The sequence below is a fragment of the Malaclemys terrapin genome, chromosome 2 (assembly GCF_027887155.1).
Source record: "Malaclemys terrapin pileata isolate rMalTer1 chromosome 2, rMalTer1.hap1, whole genome shotgun sequence".
Lineage (NCBI taxonomy): Eukaryota > Metazoa > Chordata > Testudines > Emydidae > Malaclemys > Malaclemys terrapin.
The window spans coordinates 176,709,637-176,727,706 of NC_071506.1; the positions used below are offsets into that span (position 1 = coordinate 176,709,637).

Consider the following 18,070-nt stretch of genomic DNA (forward strand, 5'->3'; position numbering starts at 1 on the left):
ATCATTCCATGAGCAGTGAAGTGCATTTTGAATAAAGCAAAGTATCATAGATGATGCAGAGAGACCTGGTAAGGTGGGCACTGAATGAGTCATCCGCCCTTGCCTCATTCAGCATACACCTGGTGCAGGAGGTAACAAATAATTCAATATGATATCATACAATACTTTTATACTAGCTCTTTAAGATGTATCTTGTATGATGGGAAGTGAATGAGGCAAAGGCTCAGAAGATGAAATCATTGACTCTTTTGCTGCTCATCTGGACCCCAGTCCAGCAAAGCACATAAACACACGCTTAATTTTAAGCAGTTGAATTCTCCCGACTACTCAGGTCCTTGAAGTAAAGCATGTGCTTGAGTATTTTGGTGGAGTGGGACCCAGATATATAAATAACTTTCATGGAATCTGTCTGATTTTTACAGAGAAGTAACATATAGTAGAAGATTCTGCACAAGTATACAATGTTCACTGTTAAACTGATTTTAATATTCTCTATTCTTCACTGCTGACAACACCACCATGAGCAGAAATAAAATAATCCAACAGAAAGTGGAGAAAAATAATTGGGAAGTTGGCATATCTAAATGTAATTATGCATTTAGTTGTTGTGCCTTTTATAATCAATCTGAACCCAAATGCATTAATTAAATACTGCTTTTCCATAGTGTCTAGTGCAGTGTTTCCCAAACTTGGGACGCTGCTTGTGTAGGGAAAGCACCTGGCGGTCCGGGCTGGTTTGTTTACCTGCCCCGTCCACAGGTCCGGCTGATCGCAGCTCCCACTGGCCACAGTTCGCCTCTCCAGGCCAATGGGAGCTGCTGGAAGCTGCGGCCAGCACATCCCTCGGCCTGCACTGTTTCCAGCAGCTCCCATTGGCCTGGAGCAGCGAACCGCAGCCACTGGGAGCCGCGATCGTCCGGACCTGCGGACGGGGCAGGTAAACAAACCGGCCCGGCCCGCCAGGGGCTTTCCCTACACAAGCGGCGTCCCAAATTTGGGAAACACTGGTCTAGTAACTTGAAGCAGTCTTTTAAATATTGATACCAGGGTTACATGCAGACAACCCAGATTAGCATTTGACAATCAAGTAGCGTTTTGATCAGTAAAATTGACAAACTCTGTAGATTCACTTATAATGGAACCTAGAAACTGCCCCATGGCAGCAGATGGACTACTCGGTTACTTAATAGAGCCTGTATCAATAAATCAGAGATCATGCTGAGGAACAGTCTCCTTTATCTGCCTAATAACTGTTCAAGCTTTCATCATCTATGGCTTGTCAATCACACTGTTTTAGTGAGACAAGGTGGGTGAGGTAATATCTTATGCTTTGTGGTCTTTTGAAAAGTTCCCTGCTGTAGCAAGAGAAAAAAAACAGCACCTTGTCTAGTAGGGACTTTAGGTAAAAGACACATTGACATTCAGAGAACAGATTCTGGTTTTGATATTTTTTTGTCCAAATCAATGCCTAAAAGGAATTGAAGGTACAGATAAGGGTCGGTTTACAGTATGTGCCAAATCTTTTGCTCAGAATAAATCTAGATAAAGCGAATCCCAAGCCTTATGCCGTAGTGTTTTTTTTCCCCCCTCATTAAACCGATTTCATGAATGGCTTATCACACACAATCTTTAGTTATCTGGGTATATGCACTCCCACTGTGTGTGTATTATGCACTGCATCATGTGTGCCGATGCACTTATTAGAGGTGGAATTCATTAAGCCACTTAGGCATCTAAACCCAGATTTAGGCACCTAAATCCCCCACTGTGATCCACAAAACTCCAGACAAACCCTGCTGCCTCACTCTAGGCATCCAGGCATATATTTCTCACCTAGGTGCGAGTGATTCATGAAGCAGGGGAAGATAGACATTAGGCCACCTAAATCACATGTAGGCACCTGATCCAGGTGCCATTCTAAATCAGGCTCCATTCTAAAGCTGGCAGGAGGAGGCAGTGGGGATGGTGCTGCCACCCTATAACTTTTAGCCTAGCGGGTAGAGCACTCACCTGGGATGTGTGAGACATAGCTTTGATTCACTCTCCCTCCTAGTGAGGGAGGATTGGAAGAGGTGTCTCCCACCTATGAGAGAGTGCTCTAACTATCTAGGGATATTCTGATATGGGGTTCCCCCAATCCCTCCTGTTGAAGCTGTTCTCTACTGTGGATAAATAATGAAAGAGTGATTGGATTAGGGGGACTTGGCCCAGGGTCTTCTGCCCCTCAGGTGGGTGCCTGACCCACAGGACTACAGAGTCATTCCTTCTCTTTTTCTCTGGCCCTATCACTTTTAAAGAAAAGGCCATGGGGGGAATCAAACCCATAGATGGGCGCTCTAACCATTAGGATAGACACTATCAGATTAGCACCCTCCCTCCTCTTCCTGCCATTTTGAGTGGAGCAAGGCAAACGCCTAACTCACTGTCAGAAGAAACTACGGAGCCACCAAAGCCAGGAGAGGGGTTCCTGTTTGTGTAGCACTAGCAGAGCTAAACGCCTCCCTGCAGCCTGGCCTTAGTCACCTATTTATGAGAAAAGGGTGGGACTTACCACATCACTGTTTCCCATTGACTTGCTTAGGTGGGAAGCTGCCTAGCATGTTGGATCACAGTTTAAAGTGCATCTCTCTTCCTCATGCATTGTATAGGGAGTTTAGGCACCTACCTCAGCTTTGTGGATCGCAGTATTGTTCCTATGTTTTGCTAGGTGCCGGGATGCTCAGCAGTGCAATGCCTACATGCTTGCACAGGTTGCACCCAAAGGCTGTCATGCTTACTCCACTGAAATATCTGCCTCAGCCCTCCTTCCCCACATTAAAATATTAAATATGCTTCCATGTCACCGTTGTTTCCTCTTTTAATAATTTTCAGTCCCTGTGGCGGAGTCCTTCCCCTACTTACCTGTTTATATTGATGCTGCTTTGTTTTGCATTCAGTTGAGTATTTTTATATTGTCTGCTTCATGTCAAAATGTGCAATGCATATATATTCTCTATAATTGTATTCTTTCAAAGTTTGATAAGGATTGCAATACTGTTATATTAGTTTTTGGACTGGTTTGTGCATTTCATAATTTATTTCTCTTTTATCCTTACAATTAATTCTTTGAATAGTGAGTTCTAAAATGCCTAACCTGTCCTAGCTGGAGTAATTATCATTATTACTTTTATTACCATATCGTGCTTTGCCATTCATTATTTAAAGTGGTACAATCAAATAATTGCCTTCTAGAATGTAAATTTAGCTTGTATTCACCTTAGCAGTGCCAGTTTTTTTAAAAAAACAGTAGCTAAACACACACCTTTAGACACTGTGCAGATGAAGGTCGCTTATTTTCAAATTGTATTTTTAATTATATCTGTAAAATAACTTAAAATTCATACAAAAATAAATGCGGTTCCAAGTCTGATACTAATAGTGATGATGGAGTCAAATGGTAGTGAGTCACGTATCAGCGGCTCTCAACCAGCTGTCATGGGCCCCCTGGGGGGGCCGCAAGCAGGTTTCAGGGGTCCACCAAAATAAACCAGATAGGGGCCGGTTAGACTTGCTGGGGCGAAGGGTGGAAAGCCTAAACCCGAGCCCCACCGCCCAGGGCTGAACCTGAAGCCCGAGTAACTTAGCTTAATGGGCCGCCTGGGGCCCTGGGCAGTTGCCCTGCTTGCTAGCCCCTCACGCTAACCCTGGCTTTTCATCTACTGGATATGCATAAAAAACAGTTGTTGTGGCAGAGGCGGGCCGTGGAATTTTTATAGCACGTTGGGGGATCCTCAGAAAGAAAGAGATTGAGAACACCTGACGTACATGATTGTGATTGGTAAACATAAACGCTAAAAGAATTAGAAAAATAAATGTCCGTTCTTAATCAAAGATTAAAAATTCCTTAATCGTGTATGGTTTCAGAGTAGCAGCCGTGTTAGTCTGTATCCGCAAAATACTTCTAAGAAGTGGGCTGTAGTCCACGAAAGCTTATGCTCTAATAAATTTGTTAGTCTCTAAGGTGCCACAAGTACTCCTGTTCTTTAATTGTGTATGTTAAAATTAAGTTAAATATGTTTTTAGCAGAGTAAAAAACAATCGACTAAAATAGAGTAGTTAATGGCAGTGACACAAAGTATGTCTGTTAGAGAACGTAAGGAGATTTTTTTATTTTTATTTATCTCTACTAAAGATAGTGTACAAAGGATCAAATTTGTGTTTCTGATATTCGTGTTAAGGCTCCAGAAATGATACCTCAAGGCTTGGGATAGGGAATATCTTGCTGTATTATCTCCTGATTATTCTAAACTTAATGTGTATATAAACTTAAAATATGGCTTTAATTGGTGTTTGTCTATATGTTTTTTTCTTTATATAGGAATTATATATGGTGCTCCTGTCAGCTAATTTCTAAGTTATTATCTGCAAAAAAATCTAGTTTTCAGATACCTAAGTAGCCCCTGGGCTCACAGTTAAAGTTGCTCCCCACCCCACCAGAATCTGAACTGGCACCTCTGCTTCCTCCTGACCTGGTTCACATCCCTAGCATGCAGCTCCCTGCCACGTGCCTGCTGCTGCTGCACATGCTCCGGCCCAGGCTGAGGACGCTTAGATTTGCAAATTGACTAGGGCTCAGGAGCCACAAAGACCCGCATCCATCCCCCTTCCATCCCACTGCCTCCTCCAGCGGCTGCTAAGGATGGAGGACAGAGCACCAGTAACACCTCCTACAGCACCTGGGATCAGTTAGCCCTCTCTAGCACTGAGGCCCCTGCTCCAGACTGACCACAGCGTGAGTTGTTATATTATGGCTCTGAGTCGCCAAATCTTCCAAATATCTTACATTGCCATGTGCAAATGGTTAATTTTAAAATATAATACAATACATTATCCAATTTAAAGTAATTTGCTATTAGTATTATTTAACCAGTAATTTTTTCCCAGTAGTTGGCATTTGTTTATTGTTATTATTAGTTTATTTATTTAGTTATGGGCTTTTTTTCCTGTTGATTTTCAGTGAATAAATGTTGCACCAGTGAGCTGCCATAGATGAAGTTTAAAACCAATCTGTCTGTATATAATTTTTATTCTCCGTTTGAGGATAACATAGATAAAAACACACAGAGTTTAAGTGTGTATTGTTAAAAAAATAAATGTGTGCCCACAAGATGTATAGCACAGTCCCCCAATTTTCTGTCTAGCCCACCTCAGCTCCCCGCACCGGGAAGAGGCTGGAGCTGACCCCGTTGAAGGCTGCGTGTGTGTTGTGTTTGTATTTTAAATAATATGAAGAGTTGGGAGGGACAACAGAAAAATAACCCATGTTTTATCAAGAGAGATTAATTCCAGTGCATGAAGAGAATAGATAAGCAATAGAGACCAATAGAGACTGTTTCAAAGAACTCCATATATAGAATTCTTTTGCAAGTATATTGAGATGCAGGCATTTAACCATCAAAATAAACTTTTGTTAACCAATTTCCTAGAACTGGTAGTTAAAAATTAATCCTTTTGGAGAGACACATACAACAGCTTCATCTAGGATGTAGATTTCATCAAACGATCAATACATTTCTGGAACAGTGACATAAATTACACTTTAAATATGCAGTGTTGTTTTCTTAGACCTGAAGAAGAGCTCTATGTCAGCGCAAAAGGTTGTCTCTCTCATGAACAAATGTTGGTCCCATAAAAGAAATTACCTCACTCACTTTCAATATACAATAGTTTTCATGTCAATTATATTCAATATGGTATTAAATTCCCCTCCACCCAGGTAAAACAGAGGGTCTCAATACATATTATATTTTAACTTCCTTCCAATTGATGCTTTTAATAAACAATACAAATCTTCACTGTTGACAGATTGTGTACTGTGTACCACAGAGAATTAAAGGGATCTAAATTATCCAGTTTGTACTAACAAATCTGTTTGGTTAATGAGGTTATTTAATAAAGTTAAAATAGAAAATGTTATTAAGAAAGGGGAAAACTGCAAATAAAATAACATCTTTAGCTTTTGTATGATTCTTATGCATGTGGGACTAATGTTTCTGTCTAGAAATAAGCAAGCCTATTGAAATGAAAAGAGAGGAAAATAAAATTATCATATAATAAAGATTCTATTCACTTGTTGAATGCAATCTCAATTTACATAAAATTCTTCTTTAACTCAGTTAAGATTGAATATTAAATGCTGTTTACTGTCTTCAATTAATCAGCAAACATTAAAGATAAAAAGAAAGAAATGTTTAACAGTTAGTAATTTGTTTCAGTCTCAAGCGAACTTCCTGTAAACTTTTCCCAGAATGCATTCTGGGGTGAAACCCTGGGCTCCTTTGAAGTCAATGGCATTTTGCCATTGATTTTAATGGAGACAGGATTTCTGCCTCTGTACTTAGCCACAGAATGAAACAAGCTTAAATACTCATTTCTGGGCACTACAAGGAACCTCTTGTAATATAATTTTGAGAGTGTTCTGCACAGGATGGTTTCTCCTTCTTGCCAGCAGGATCCCTTGTTTTACTAGTGTCCTAAGAGGCTGACTTCAGTAGGCCTCTTATTGTTCTCTGTGTAATGTATAGTTACGGTAATATTTGTACATTCATAAATGGTCCTGTCAATGTGAGGATTCTCAAAGTGTTTTGCAAACCCTGGGCCATTTTTCCCAACAAATATGTATATCATACTGCAGTTAACATCAAGATAACACGGGTTGGGTGTAGGTATCTAGGGGCAGACCTTGACTTCATGTATTATCCTTCAAAACAGCAGCATAGGTCCCAACTCCCTGGGTGTTCCGGGGCTGGAGCACCAACGGGGAAAAAATAGTGGGTGCTCAGCACCCACCAGCCACAGCAATTCCCCGCCCGTGCTCATCAGCTGATTGGGGACTGCTGCCAAACAGCTGATTGGGCAGTGGTGACACTGCCAAATAGCTATTTGGCAGCTCAGAAAGGAGCTCGGGGGGGGGGGCGGAGATCAGTGGGTGGGCAGGAGCCTTGTGGGGGGCGGAGTGGGGGCAGCAAGAGGTGGAGCTAAGGTGGGGCCTTGGGGGAAGGGGTGGAGTGAGGGTGGGGCCTCAGGGTGAAGTGGGGTTTGAGCACCCCGGGAAAAAGGAAAAGTCAGCGCCTGTGACAGCAGCCATTTGACATCCTAAAATCTATTGCAATGTTATACAACAGGCTTGGAAGTGATGAACATCTTTCCTGTTTGAAAGGATTTTTAGGTAAACAGAATGGATATTTTTTATACATCACCGTGGGGGAAAAATAGAAAAATCTTCCCCAAAAGATGAGGTATTAAAATTTCCTGGCTGCCAAATTCCTATGCCTCTTTTTCTATATATCTATGTCAATTAATAATTATCTATCTATGTTTTGATTTTAGTCCAGAAAATAACTCTGAGATACGCTTTTTGGGGGCAAAGATGGGAGGAGGGAAGTTAGAAGACTTTTCAGAAGTAAAAAAACAAGAAAGAGAGGGAAAAATTTTTTTTTTTCCCTGAAGCCCTCCAAAACATTTTTCCTGATTAACTTCAAATAATTAAAAAAAAATCTTTTTGGCTAGGGACTACGCATGAGAAATTTGAAGCAGAAAGTTAAAGGGATAAAGGGTGTCCAGATTGGTTTTATAATTGAAAGTATCTCACATCCTCACCTACTGAGTTACTGCTGTAGCACTATAGTAATATATATTTTTCAAGTGTCAAGGATTCCAGTTATGAGCTTAACTGAGCCTTAAATCCTTGTGGAAAGGAAAGACCTTTTAAAATACTTATTAAATGCTAATCTTAATCATATTCATCGTTATTAAAATTTGAAATAGGTTGAAATACTTAAATTACGTGAAATGAAAGACTAGCGATGGATCTGAGACACTCTGAAGAAATGGGAGAATAATTGCCAAAAATTAAGAAAGCAGAAATGGCCAAACAAGAAAAGACCTTAAAATGTCCAGTTAGATTATTTTTCATTAGAATAAGCTTTTCTTTCAAAATTTTACAGTAATTTAATAATAATAAAAAAGAGTTTAAAAATTAATTGAGACTTAAGTGCAACAAAGTAGGAAGAAATATTTAAATTCTTGTATTTGGGGTTGTTAAGGATGCTTCTAACTTTCCCATGCACACTGTTCAGGCCTTACTAATTCTTGAGACTGTTGATTAGTCAATAAGACTTGGGGCAACATTATTTATTTATATAACGGTAGTACCTATGAGTCCTGGTCATGGGCCAAGAACCCTGTTGTGCTGAGTGTGGTACAAACACAGAACAAGAAAATAATCCCTGCCCCAAAAGAGTTTACAATCTAAGTCTGGTTAAAATAAAAGAAATGGTATTAAAATAGGTTACTTTAATTTCAAAATGTAAAGAGATGATCAAAACTTTGTATATGTGCAGTACCCTCCTTCCTGGTCTACACTACAAACTTATGTCGGTATAACTACGTTGCTCAGGGGTCTGGAAAATCCACATTCCTGAGCGACGCAGTTATACCGACCGAACTTGCAGTGTAGTCAGCGCTATGTCGACAGGAGGGCTTCTCCCATCGGCATAGCTAATGCCTCTCAGGGAGGTGGGGTACTTACGCTGACAGGAGAAGCTCTCCCATTGGAGTAGATAGCATCTTCACTAAGGGTATGTCTACACTACGAGAGTAGTTCGATTTTACTTAAATCGAATTAGTGGAACCGATATTACAAAGTCGAACGTGTGTATCCACACTAAGAACAGTAATTCGACTTTGTGAGTCCACACTAACGGGGCAAGAGTCGACATTGGAAGCGGTGCACTGTGGGCAGCTATCCCACAGTTCCCGCAGTCCCCGCTGCCCATTGGAATTCTGGGTCGAGCCCCCAATGCCTGCTGGGGAAAAAAATGTGTCGAGGGTGGTTTTGGGTAACTGTCGTCATTCAACCGTCACTCCCGCCCTCCCTCCCTGAAAGCGCTGGTGGGCAATAAGTTTGCGCACTTTTCTGGTGAGTGACAGCACAGACGCCACAGCACTGCGAGCATGGAGCCTGCTGCGACCATTGCTGCAGTTATGGCCGTTGTCAACACCTCGCACCTTATCATCCACCTTTTTCAGAGGCAGATGCTGAGAAATCGGGCGAGGAGGCTACGGCAGCGCAGTGAGGACATTTAGTCTGAGAGTGGCACAGACCTCTTGCAAAGCACGGGACCCCGCGCCGTGGACATCATGGTGGCAATGGGTCATGTTGATGCCGTGGAACGGTGATTTTGGGCCCAGGAAACAAGCATGGACTGGTGGGACCACATAGTGCTGCAGGTCTGGGATGAATCACAGTGTCTGCGAAACTTTCGCATGCGTAAGGGGACTTTCCTGGAACTTTGTGAGTTGCTGTCCCCTGCCCTGAAGCGCAAGGACACCCGGATGCGAGCAGCCCCGACTGTCCAGAAGCGAGTGGCCATAGCCCTCTGGAAGCTTGCAACACCAGACAGCTACCGGTCAGTCGCGAACCACTTTGGCATGGGCAAATCTACCATGGGAGTTGCTGTGATGCAAGTAGCCAATGCAATCGTTGAGCTACTGCTCTCAAAGGTAGTGACCCTGGGAAACGTGCAGGTCATCATAGATGGCTTCACCGTGATGGGATTCCCAAACTGCGGTGGGGCTATAGATGGAACTCACATCCCTATCCTGGGACCGGAGCACCAGGCAAGCCAGTACATTAACAGAAAGGGCTACTTTTCAATGGTGCTGCAAGCACTGGTGGACCATAGGGGACGTTTTACCAACATCAACGTTGGATGACCGGGCAAGGTTCATGACGCTCGTGTTTTCAGGAACTCTGGTCTGTTTAGACAGCTGCAGGAAGGTATTTACTTTCCGGACCACAAAATAACTGTTGGGGATGTGGAGATGCCTTTAGTGATCCTCGGGGACCCAGCCTACCCGCTAATGCCCTGGCTCATGAAGCCCTATACAGGCGCCCTGGACAGTGAAAAAGAACTCTTCAACTACCGGCTGAGCAAGTGCAGAATGGTGGTGGAGTGTGCTTTTGGACGTCTCAAGGGGAAGTGCAGAAGCTTACTGACTTGCCCTGATCTCAGTGAAACCAATATCCCCATTATTATTGCAGCTTGCTGTGTGCTCCACAATCTCTGTGAGAGCAAGTGGGAGACATTTATGGCAGGGTGGGAGGTTGAGGCACATTGCCTGGCTGCTGATTACGCCCAGCCAGACAGCCGGTCGATGAAAAGAGCCCAGCGGGACGCGCTGTGCATCCGGGAGGTTTTGAAAGCTAGGTTCCACAGTGAGCAGGGTAACCTGTGACTATTAAGTTTGTTTAAAGAGAAGCTGAACCTGCCCCTGTTTCTTTACCCACTTAATGTTGACTATCCTCTCCAGTTACATACCCACTTCACCCCGTTGCCCCCCTTCCAACACACCTTTAAAAATAAAATAAATGGAACTTTGTTCATTAACACCGTTTTCTTTATTAAGGGTTTCGTGGTAAAGGGTTGAAACTGGGACGCAGACTGTGGTGGGGAGTTGGTGTAGTGATGGAAAGGACGCTTCTAAACTCGAGGAATGACAGGCTCCTGCTCCTAGAGCGGTCCGCAGTGGTGGACTGGTTGTTTCAACGGAGCCTGCCACCCCTCCTTTTCGGGACTCTGTGTGTGGGGGCTATGTGACTTTGTGGCGGGGGAGGACGGTTACAGATCCCCTGCTGCGTGGCTCTGTCATCCAGGCTAAGGACCGCTGCATAAGATCTGTAACTGCCCTCCTCCGCCACAAACTCACATAGCCCCCCCACACACAGAACATGAAAACCACCTCCCAGACTGACCAGGGTGCCTAGTGACTGCAATGTGTGTGTGACCTGCTGCTGAACCTGCCCCCGTGTCTGTACCCTGGTAAAGGTGACTGTCCTCTCCAATTACCAACCCTCTTTCCCCCCTTCAAACACACTCTCCTCTAAAAGAATCTGATGGAAACAGTAATTAACAGAAACATATTTTTTATTAACAACTACACAGTTAGGGGATGACACTGGGACGGGGGCTTGGGTGAGGTGCTTTTGGAGTGAAGGAAAGGACTTATCAAAACTTTGGGAATGAGAGCCGTCTGGTACTTGAGCAGTCTGCAGGGGTGGAGTGACTGTATTCACGGCCTCTGCCGCCCCTCCTTCTTGGGACTTTGGGTGAGGGGGGGATGGGACTTTGTGGCAGGGGAGGGCGGTTAGAGAGAGACTGCAGCGGGGCTCTGACCTCCTGCCTCCGGTCCTGAAGAACATCTACAAGGCACCGGAGCGTGTCTGTTTGCTCCCTCATTAGTCCAAGCAGCGTTTGAGTCACCTGCTGGTCTTCCTGCCGCCACCTGTCCTCCCGTTCGCTGTGTGATCGCTGGTATTGCGACATGTTCTCCCTCCACTGGGTCTGCTGTGCTGCCTCGGCTCGGGAGCAGCCCATAAGTTCGGAGAACATCTCGTCCCGTGTCCTTCTCTTTCGGCGCCTAATCTGCGCCAGCCTCTGGGAGGGGGATGCTGGGGTGGGTCGGGAGACACTTGCAGCTGTGGGATGGGAAAAAGGGAGTGAATTCCTCACAAAGATAATTTGTTGTGAACAATGAACATAGTCTTTCTCTGTGAACAAGACCATGCACAGCACCTATCACATGCGCACTCAGGACAAGGTCGAATTTTCGGCCTTCCCATTCGGTGCCTGGGGTATTGGAGTACAGATCACACAAGCAGGGCAGGACGGTGGAATTCGGGTAGCAGGCGGACATGGTAAGCTGTAGACTTTTGGCTGCTGAAAGCTTAATTTATAGTAGTGCCCTCCTTTCATGTTCAAAGCAATGCCCCTAGCGTTGGCCAGTTCCTGTTGCCGGCAATCCGGCCAGCATGAACTCTGCCCCTGTCCCACCCTCCTCACGGCTGTCCCCAGGAAAGATCCCTGTATGCTGCCCCTGTCCCGCCTCCACCGCATGGCTGTAAACCACCAGTTACAGTTATGTAAAGGAACAGGCAATCAGTCCCAATACTAACATTCCCCTAATTTAAAACAGGTCACCATGAGTGATATCACTCTGATGAGGATTTCGGACACAGAGAAAGACCACATGCTGCATGAATGCCAGCAAAAACCAGGGCCGTATGCGGCCATGCTGTGCGAGGCACTGATCCCGGAGTACTTGCTGCTAGCCTGGCACAGAAAAGTTTCCTACCATGGAGGACGCAATAAGGCCGCTCTCCCCAGGAACCTAATGCAAAGGCTTTCAAATTACCTCCAGGAGAGCTGCGTGGAGATGTCCTAGGAGGATTTCTGCTCTATCCTCGGATATATTGACAGAATTTTCCAGTAGCTGCACTGGCAAGGACTAAAAAGTAGAGCGCCTAGGGCAAAGTAATCATGCAAAACTGGACATTTTGAGATACTTTTGCAGTAGTTGCACTGGCAAGGACTAAAAAGTAAAGTGCCTAGGGCAAAGTAATCATGAAAAACCTATTGTTAATATTCCATTCGTGTTCTGATCAAAATAAATGTTTACATGTTTAAAACACTTACCGACTGATCCTTCCCCTGATTCAGGGTCAGGGTTAACGCCTTGGGAGGGTTGGTAACGGATCTCCGTGAGGGTGATGAAGAGATCCTGGCTGTCGGGGAAATCAGTGTTGTATGCGCTGTCGACTGCCTCGTCCTCCTCATCTCCTTCCTCATCTTCCCCGTCTGCGAACATCTCCAAGGAAGCGGCTGTCGATAATACCCCATCATCAGAGTCCACGGTCAGTGGCGGGGTAGTGGTGGCGGCCGCACCTATAATGGAATGTAGTGCCTCGTAGAAACAGCATGTCTGGGGCTGAGATCCAGAGCGTCCGTTTGCCGCTTTGGTCTTCTGATACCCTTGTCTCAGCTCCTTGATTTTCACGCGGCACTGCGTTGCATCCTGGCTGTATCCTCTCTTTGTCATCGCTTTGGAGATCTTCTCGTAGATCTTCGCAATCCGTTTTTTTCGATCGCAGCTCCGAAAGCACGGACTCATCGCCCCCACAGCGATCAGATCCAAGACTTCCCAATCAGTCCATGCTGGGGCTCTCTTTCTATTCTGCAATTGCATGGTCACCTCTGCTGGAGAGCTCTGCATCGTTGCCAGTGCTGCTGAGCGATGTCCAAACAGGAAATGAGATTCAAACTGGCCAGACAGGAAAAGGAATTCAATTTTTCCCGGGGCTTTTCCTGTGTGGCTGGTCAGAGCATCCAAGCTCGGACTGCTGTCCAGAGCGTCAACAGAGTGGTGCACTGTGGGATAGCTCCCGAAGCTATTAGCGTCGAATTCCATCCACACCTACCATAATTCGACATGGCCATGTCGAATTTAGTTCTACTCCCCTCGTCGGGGAGGAGTACAGAAATCGATTTAAAGAGACCTCTATGTCGAACTAAATAGCTTCGTTGTGTGGACGGGTGCAGGGTTATTTCGATTTAATGCTGCTAAATTCGACATAACCTCCTAGTGTAGACCAGGCCTTAGTGATGCAGCTACACCACTGCTGCAGTGCTGTAAGTGTAGACAAACCCTCCTGTATTTTGCTGCTTATGAGCTAAAAACTTACTGGGGAAGCACTTAGTGATGGCTGTGACACAAACTCCTTAGAGAAATAAAAAGCCATACCTATGAGCTTTTGGACAAAATGGACTTGCCATGGTATATACTGTAGTTTTTTAATTTGCTCAAGTGACTTGTGCTTCACTTTGGTAAACCTAGTCTCTATGGGAGGTTAGAATTTAATATTAAGAAGCTTAATATATTTATTGTACTTTTTTATTTTAGGAATGACATACCTTGACCATGCAGGCACAGCACTTTTCCCACAGAGTCTTCTTAAGGAGTTTACTGATGATCTCAGTAAAAATATTTATGGTAAGTACCAAGCAACTTTCTCATTGTTTTCTGAGATTTAATCTAAATAGGCTAGCATCATATGTACTTACATTCTTTATACTGCAGTGGTCACGTGACAAATATGATGGTCTTTGTCATAGTTTGGGACAACTGCACCTCCTCAACCATCACCTCTATTGGGCAGAGACACGCGTCTCACTCCTTCCTGACCGGGTTTTTTTTTTCCAGACTGCACAGTTCCTGCTCTACACTATGATATTCCCAGCAAGCCAGATCACCTAAACAGGCCAGCATCTCTGTTTTGCTTTCTCTCCAGAGGCTATGAACAGTGTAATTGCCACAGTTATAAAGTTACCACATACCTCTTTATAAGCAAGCACATTTATTCTTAAGGTGAAAGCATTACAGAGAAAACATTAAAAACAATAAAAAAACATACATGTATGCTAAAAAGCTTGCCAGACATCACCCCAACTCCACCTTCAGGCTCTGGTAGGTATCATTCTTTCAAAACCCACAACTGGGTTTTCCCTGTGGTTAGGAGTTCATAACAGTCTCAGATTTAGAACTAGAACCACGATGAATTTTTCAATCTTTTCTTTATATGGCTTGGGTCTTTGATCTTGGCCTCATGTAACAGGTGATCAGCAAACAGTGGCCTGCTCCTCCAGCTTCAAAAGGCTGGATTTTGGCATAACCAGAGGTGTAGAATTCCCATTGACCTCCTCCTAGATATTCCTCAGACAAACTACTTCATACTTTTTGTTCTAAACATCCATTCTTGCCGGTCACTTTCTTCTGTATAGTCCTTTGAACCCCCGGATCTCACATCTATCTCCTGACTTGAGAGGTGACATACAATCCAGGCTCACAATAATACATAAACCATTAATTTAATATAATGGACCCCAAAGATACTTACACTTAATTCAGTGAGGTCTTCCAAGGATATTGCAGGAAATTGCCGCATCTGTCAGTCATATCTTGACTTTATTCCCAGCTCTGTCACTAGCTCACTAAGTAACCCTGAGAAAAGCACATCAACTCTCCAGGCCATCTTGTCCTGACATGCTGAGGGGTCCTCTATACACAGTTTTTTGCCTTGTTTCATGTGCAGGGGGAGGCAAGTCAGTCTTCTTTGTGGGTATCTCAGCAGGTTCAGGACTGGCATGGGAGGAATGGGCAGGAACTGGGCTGCCAGAAAGTGAGTAGCCTCATCTTGGGTGGACCCTTTGTTTCTGGTATGTGCTCCCTGCAGCTCTGAGCAAATGATTGCTGGCTTGGGAACTAGCCATTACCCTTTAACCAAAAAGCCATATTCTTTAAGGCAAGGGACACACATCAACATATTTGTGGGGTGTAATGCTGAGGTCACCTGTGTGCAGGGCCGGATTTAGGGGCAGGCGACCAAGGTGACTACCTGGGGTGCCGGGCTTGGAGGGCGCTAGGCTCAGGGTGCTGTTTTTGTTGTTAGCGACAAAAGGGAAAATAGAACGTTCAAAGTAAATGTTTCAGATATATTAATGTTTTGAATGAGAATAAAATAAAGCCTCTGGACTGCCGTGGCCACGGTTACGACAATGGCATAAACATGAAGGGAAGAAACAGTGGCATCCAGGCAAGGATCCTTGCACTGAATCCAAGAGCTTTCTTCCTGCCTTGTGGCTGCCACTCCCTCAACATGGCAGCATCATCTTCTTTAGATACAGTATATCTCTTCAGAGTACTGCAAAGGATATACATCCTGTTTTCAGCATCAACTCTCAGGACTAAGATCCTCATGGATAATGTTACAAATCTGACTGTGAAGCTGCTAAGTGACACTTGCTGGGAGAGCTGCATTGAAAGTATAAGGCTAGTGAGGTACCAAATGACTGAGGTTTACAATGCCCTAATGGAACTGGTGCAGGTGAGTAAAGTCGAGGCTGGAATCTGACATGAGGCGCAAAGCCTGGCAAACCAGATCACTGACTTCACATTTCTGGTCTCAATTGTGGTTTGGCCCAATAGTCTGTTCCAAGTAAACATTGTAAGCAAAGCATTACAAACTCAGTTGATGGACATCACAACCACTACTACCTTGATGAGAAGCTGCCTTGATTTCGTTGTGGCCCACAGAGAAATGAATTTGAAGATGCCATTACTGCTGCCAAAGAAATGGTGGAAAACTTAGGAGTTGAGCCTGCCTTCAAGGAAACTCATATTCATCATCAGAAGAGACAGTTTGGTTACGAGAGCAGAGATGAGGTGATGGAAAGTTCGGAAGAAAAATTCAAGAGGGAGGTTTTTTTGCTCTCTTATTTTGCTCGAATATCCATCAACGAAAGATTTGGTCAAATGAAGCACCACAAAAAGACCTGAATGTTTTTTGTATGATGATCTTAGTAAGCTGCTGACGGACAGGAAAACACTCTTGAACAATTGTACAGAACTCCACCGGATGCTGACACATAGGGAATGTTCAGACGTCAATGATAAAGACCTGTAGGTTGAATTGGACAACATCCATCACATTCTGCAATGTGGAAGCACTCTCTATTCCAAGTTCTCCAATTCATTCATGAGATGAAGGACACTTTTCCTAATGTGTGGATAGCTTTGAGAATTCTTCTGATGCTGCTGGTCTCAGTCGCGAAGGGTGAATGCACCTTTTCGAAGCTCAGGCTCATTAAAACATATCTTCAATTGATGATGCCAATGAGAGACGGACATCACTTGCTATTTTATCACTTGAAAGTGCAATTGGCCAGTCTTGGGATCTCTCTGACACTGTGCTTCAGTTCGTGAGGGTAAAGGGGAGAAAAGTTACCTTTTGAACTAAAGGACTAGGGTTAATATTCTAAGACTATCACCTACTGTAACACTATTTAATACTGGTCCACTCAATGTTGGTGCACAGTTCAATTTCTTGATGTTAGTACATTTCAGTTATTCTTAACATTAAAAAAATTCTATAAGTTTAGAGGAAATGAATTATTTTATTTGCTTATATTTGGCATGAATAAATACAGATTTACAGATCCTAGTGTGCAAATGTATCATTTTCTATGATAGGGATAAATCATGCATGCAAACTGTGCATCAAAGTTGCAGAATGGGCTACAAATCTAATAAAAAAGAAGATATTCAAAAGTTTATCAAATGGAGGGAGAGAACTGAAGACATTCCTCGCCTGGGCTGCCATTTGGTCCAAGACTGGACCTGCCTGTGTGCCACAGATGGATTCTGGCTGGTGCTTATTTTGTATACAACTGTTTCCTCTCCTTCTCCATTGCCATGCCAGGGCAGCAGAGGACAGAATTTAGAATGCAGCTAAGTTCCACTAAGGCTTAGAAATAATTCCTAGTGTAGAGGTTTTAGCTTGAAATGTAGACCGATGAGTGAGTATTATAATAGTATAAGTTGATTTGATCTTAGCAATGTGCTTTATTTCAGAATTTTTTATTCAAGTGCATATTAGTGATATTAAAATTAATGTTCTGTCACTATAGTCATTATAAAGCCTAATATTTGTAGTCTAATCTCAGCTATTTCAAATAACATTGAGCTGAAATCTGATATATAAATTACTGTCCCCGATGGAAATTTTAAAAATATTTCTGTTAAATTAGTGAGTCAGTCTAATGCTCATGCATGTGAAGTAACATCTTAATCCAGAACTTTATAGGATCTGCAGTGCTATGGAAGAATGAGCTAAATCCTAATATTTTTTCCCCTTTTCATCAAAATTGTCAATTAAATTTCAATTACAGGGCCAATTTCTCTCCCCAGTTACACCTGTGAACCTCATGTAGTGCTGCTGGGTGACACAGGTGTAAAGAAAAACAGTATTAAAAGACACTGATGTAAGTAAGTAAGGGTAGACCTTGTTTGCAGATCTTAATTTTTGGTGATTATTCACAGCTCTAAAGGACCACAACTTGCTGAAAGCTTGTAAATTGAGCAGACTCTATTTGGAAATCACTGAGCTACAACAAATATGAGAGCCCATGGAACCTATTTTAGAGTCCATTTTCACAATGAAACTTCACTTTAAGATAGAACGGTATTATTCTGTTTAAGGTCTCTACTCTAATCCCTGCAACAGTAAGAAACCCAGTGATTTTAGAAACCATGTAAAATAGTTAAGACCATGCCCGTTTACTGCAAAAATTATATGGATCTAACAATTTAATTTTTTAAATTTTATTTCTCAAATGTTTAGTCCTTAGGTGAATGT

General features: G+C 43.4%; 1 protein-coding gene across 2 annotated transcripts in view; it reads left to right on the forward strand.

Annotated features, from left to right (window-relative positions):
* MOCOS (molybdenum cofactor sulfurase) overlaps positions 1–18,070 on the forward strand; it is a 363,943-nt gene that overhangs the window by 37,289 nt on the left and 308,584 nt on the right. For both annotated transcript variants that reach the window (XM_054018759.1, XM_054018758.1), the window contains exon 2: positions 13,780–13,869. In XM_054018759.1, coding sequence (XP_053874734.1) covers positions 13,780–13,869 — 90 coding nt within the window. The remainder of the gene's footprint in view (positions 1–13,779; positions 13,870–18,070) is intronic.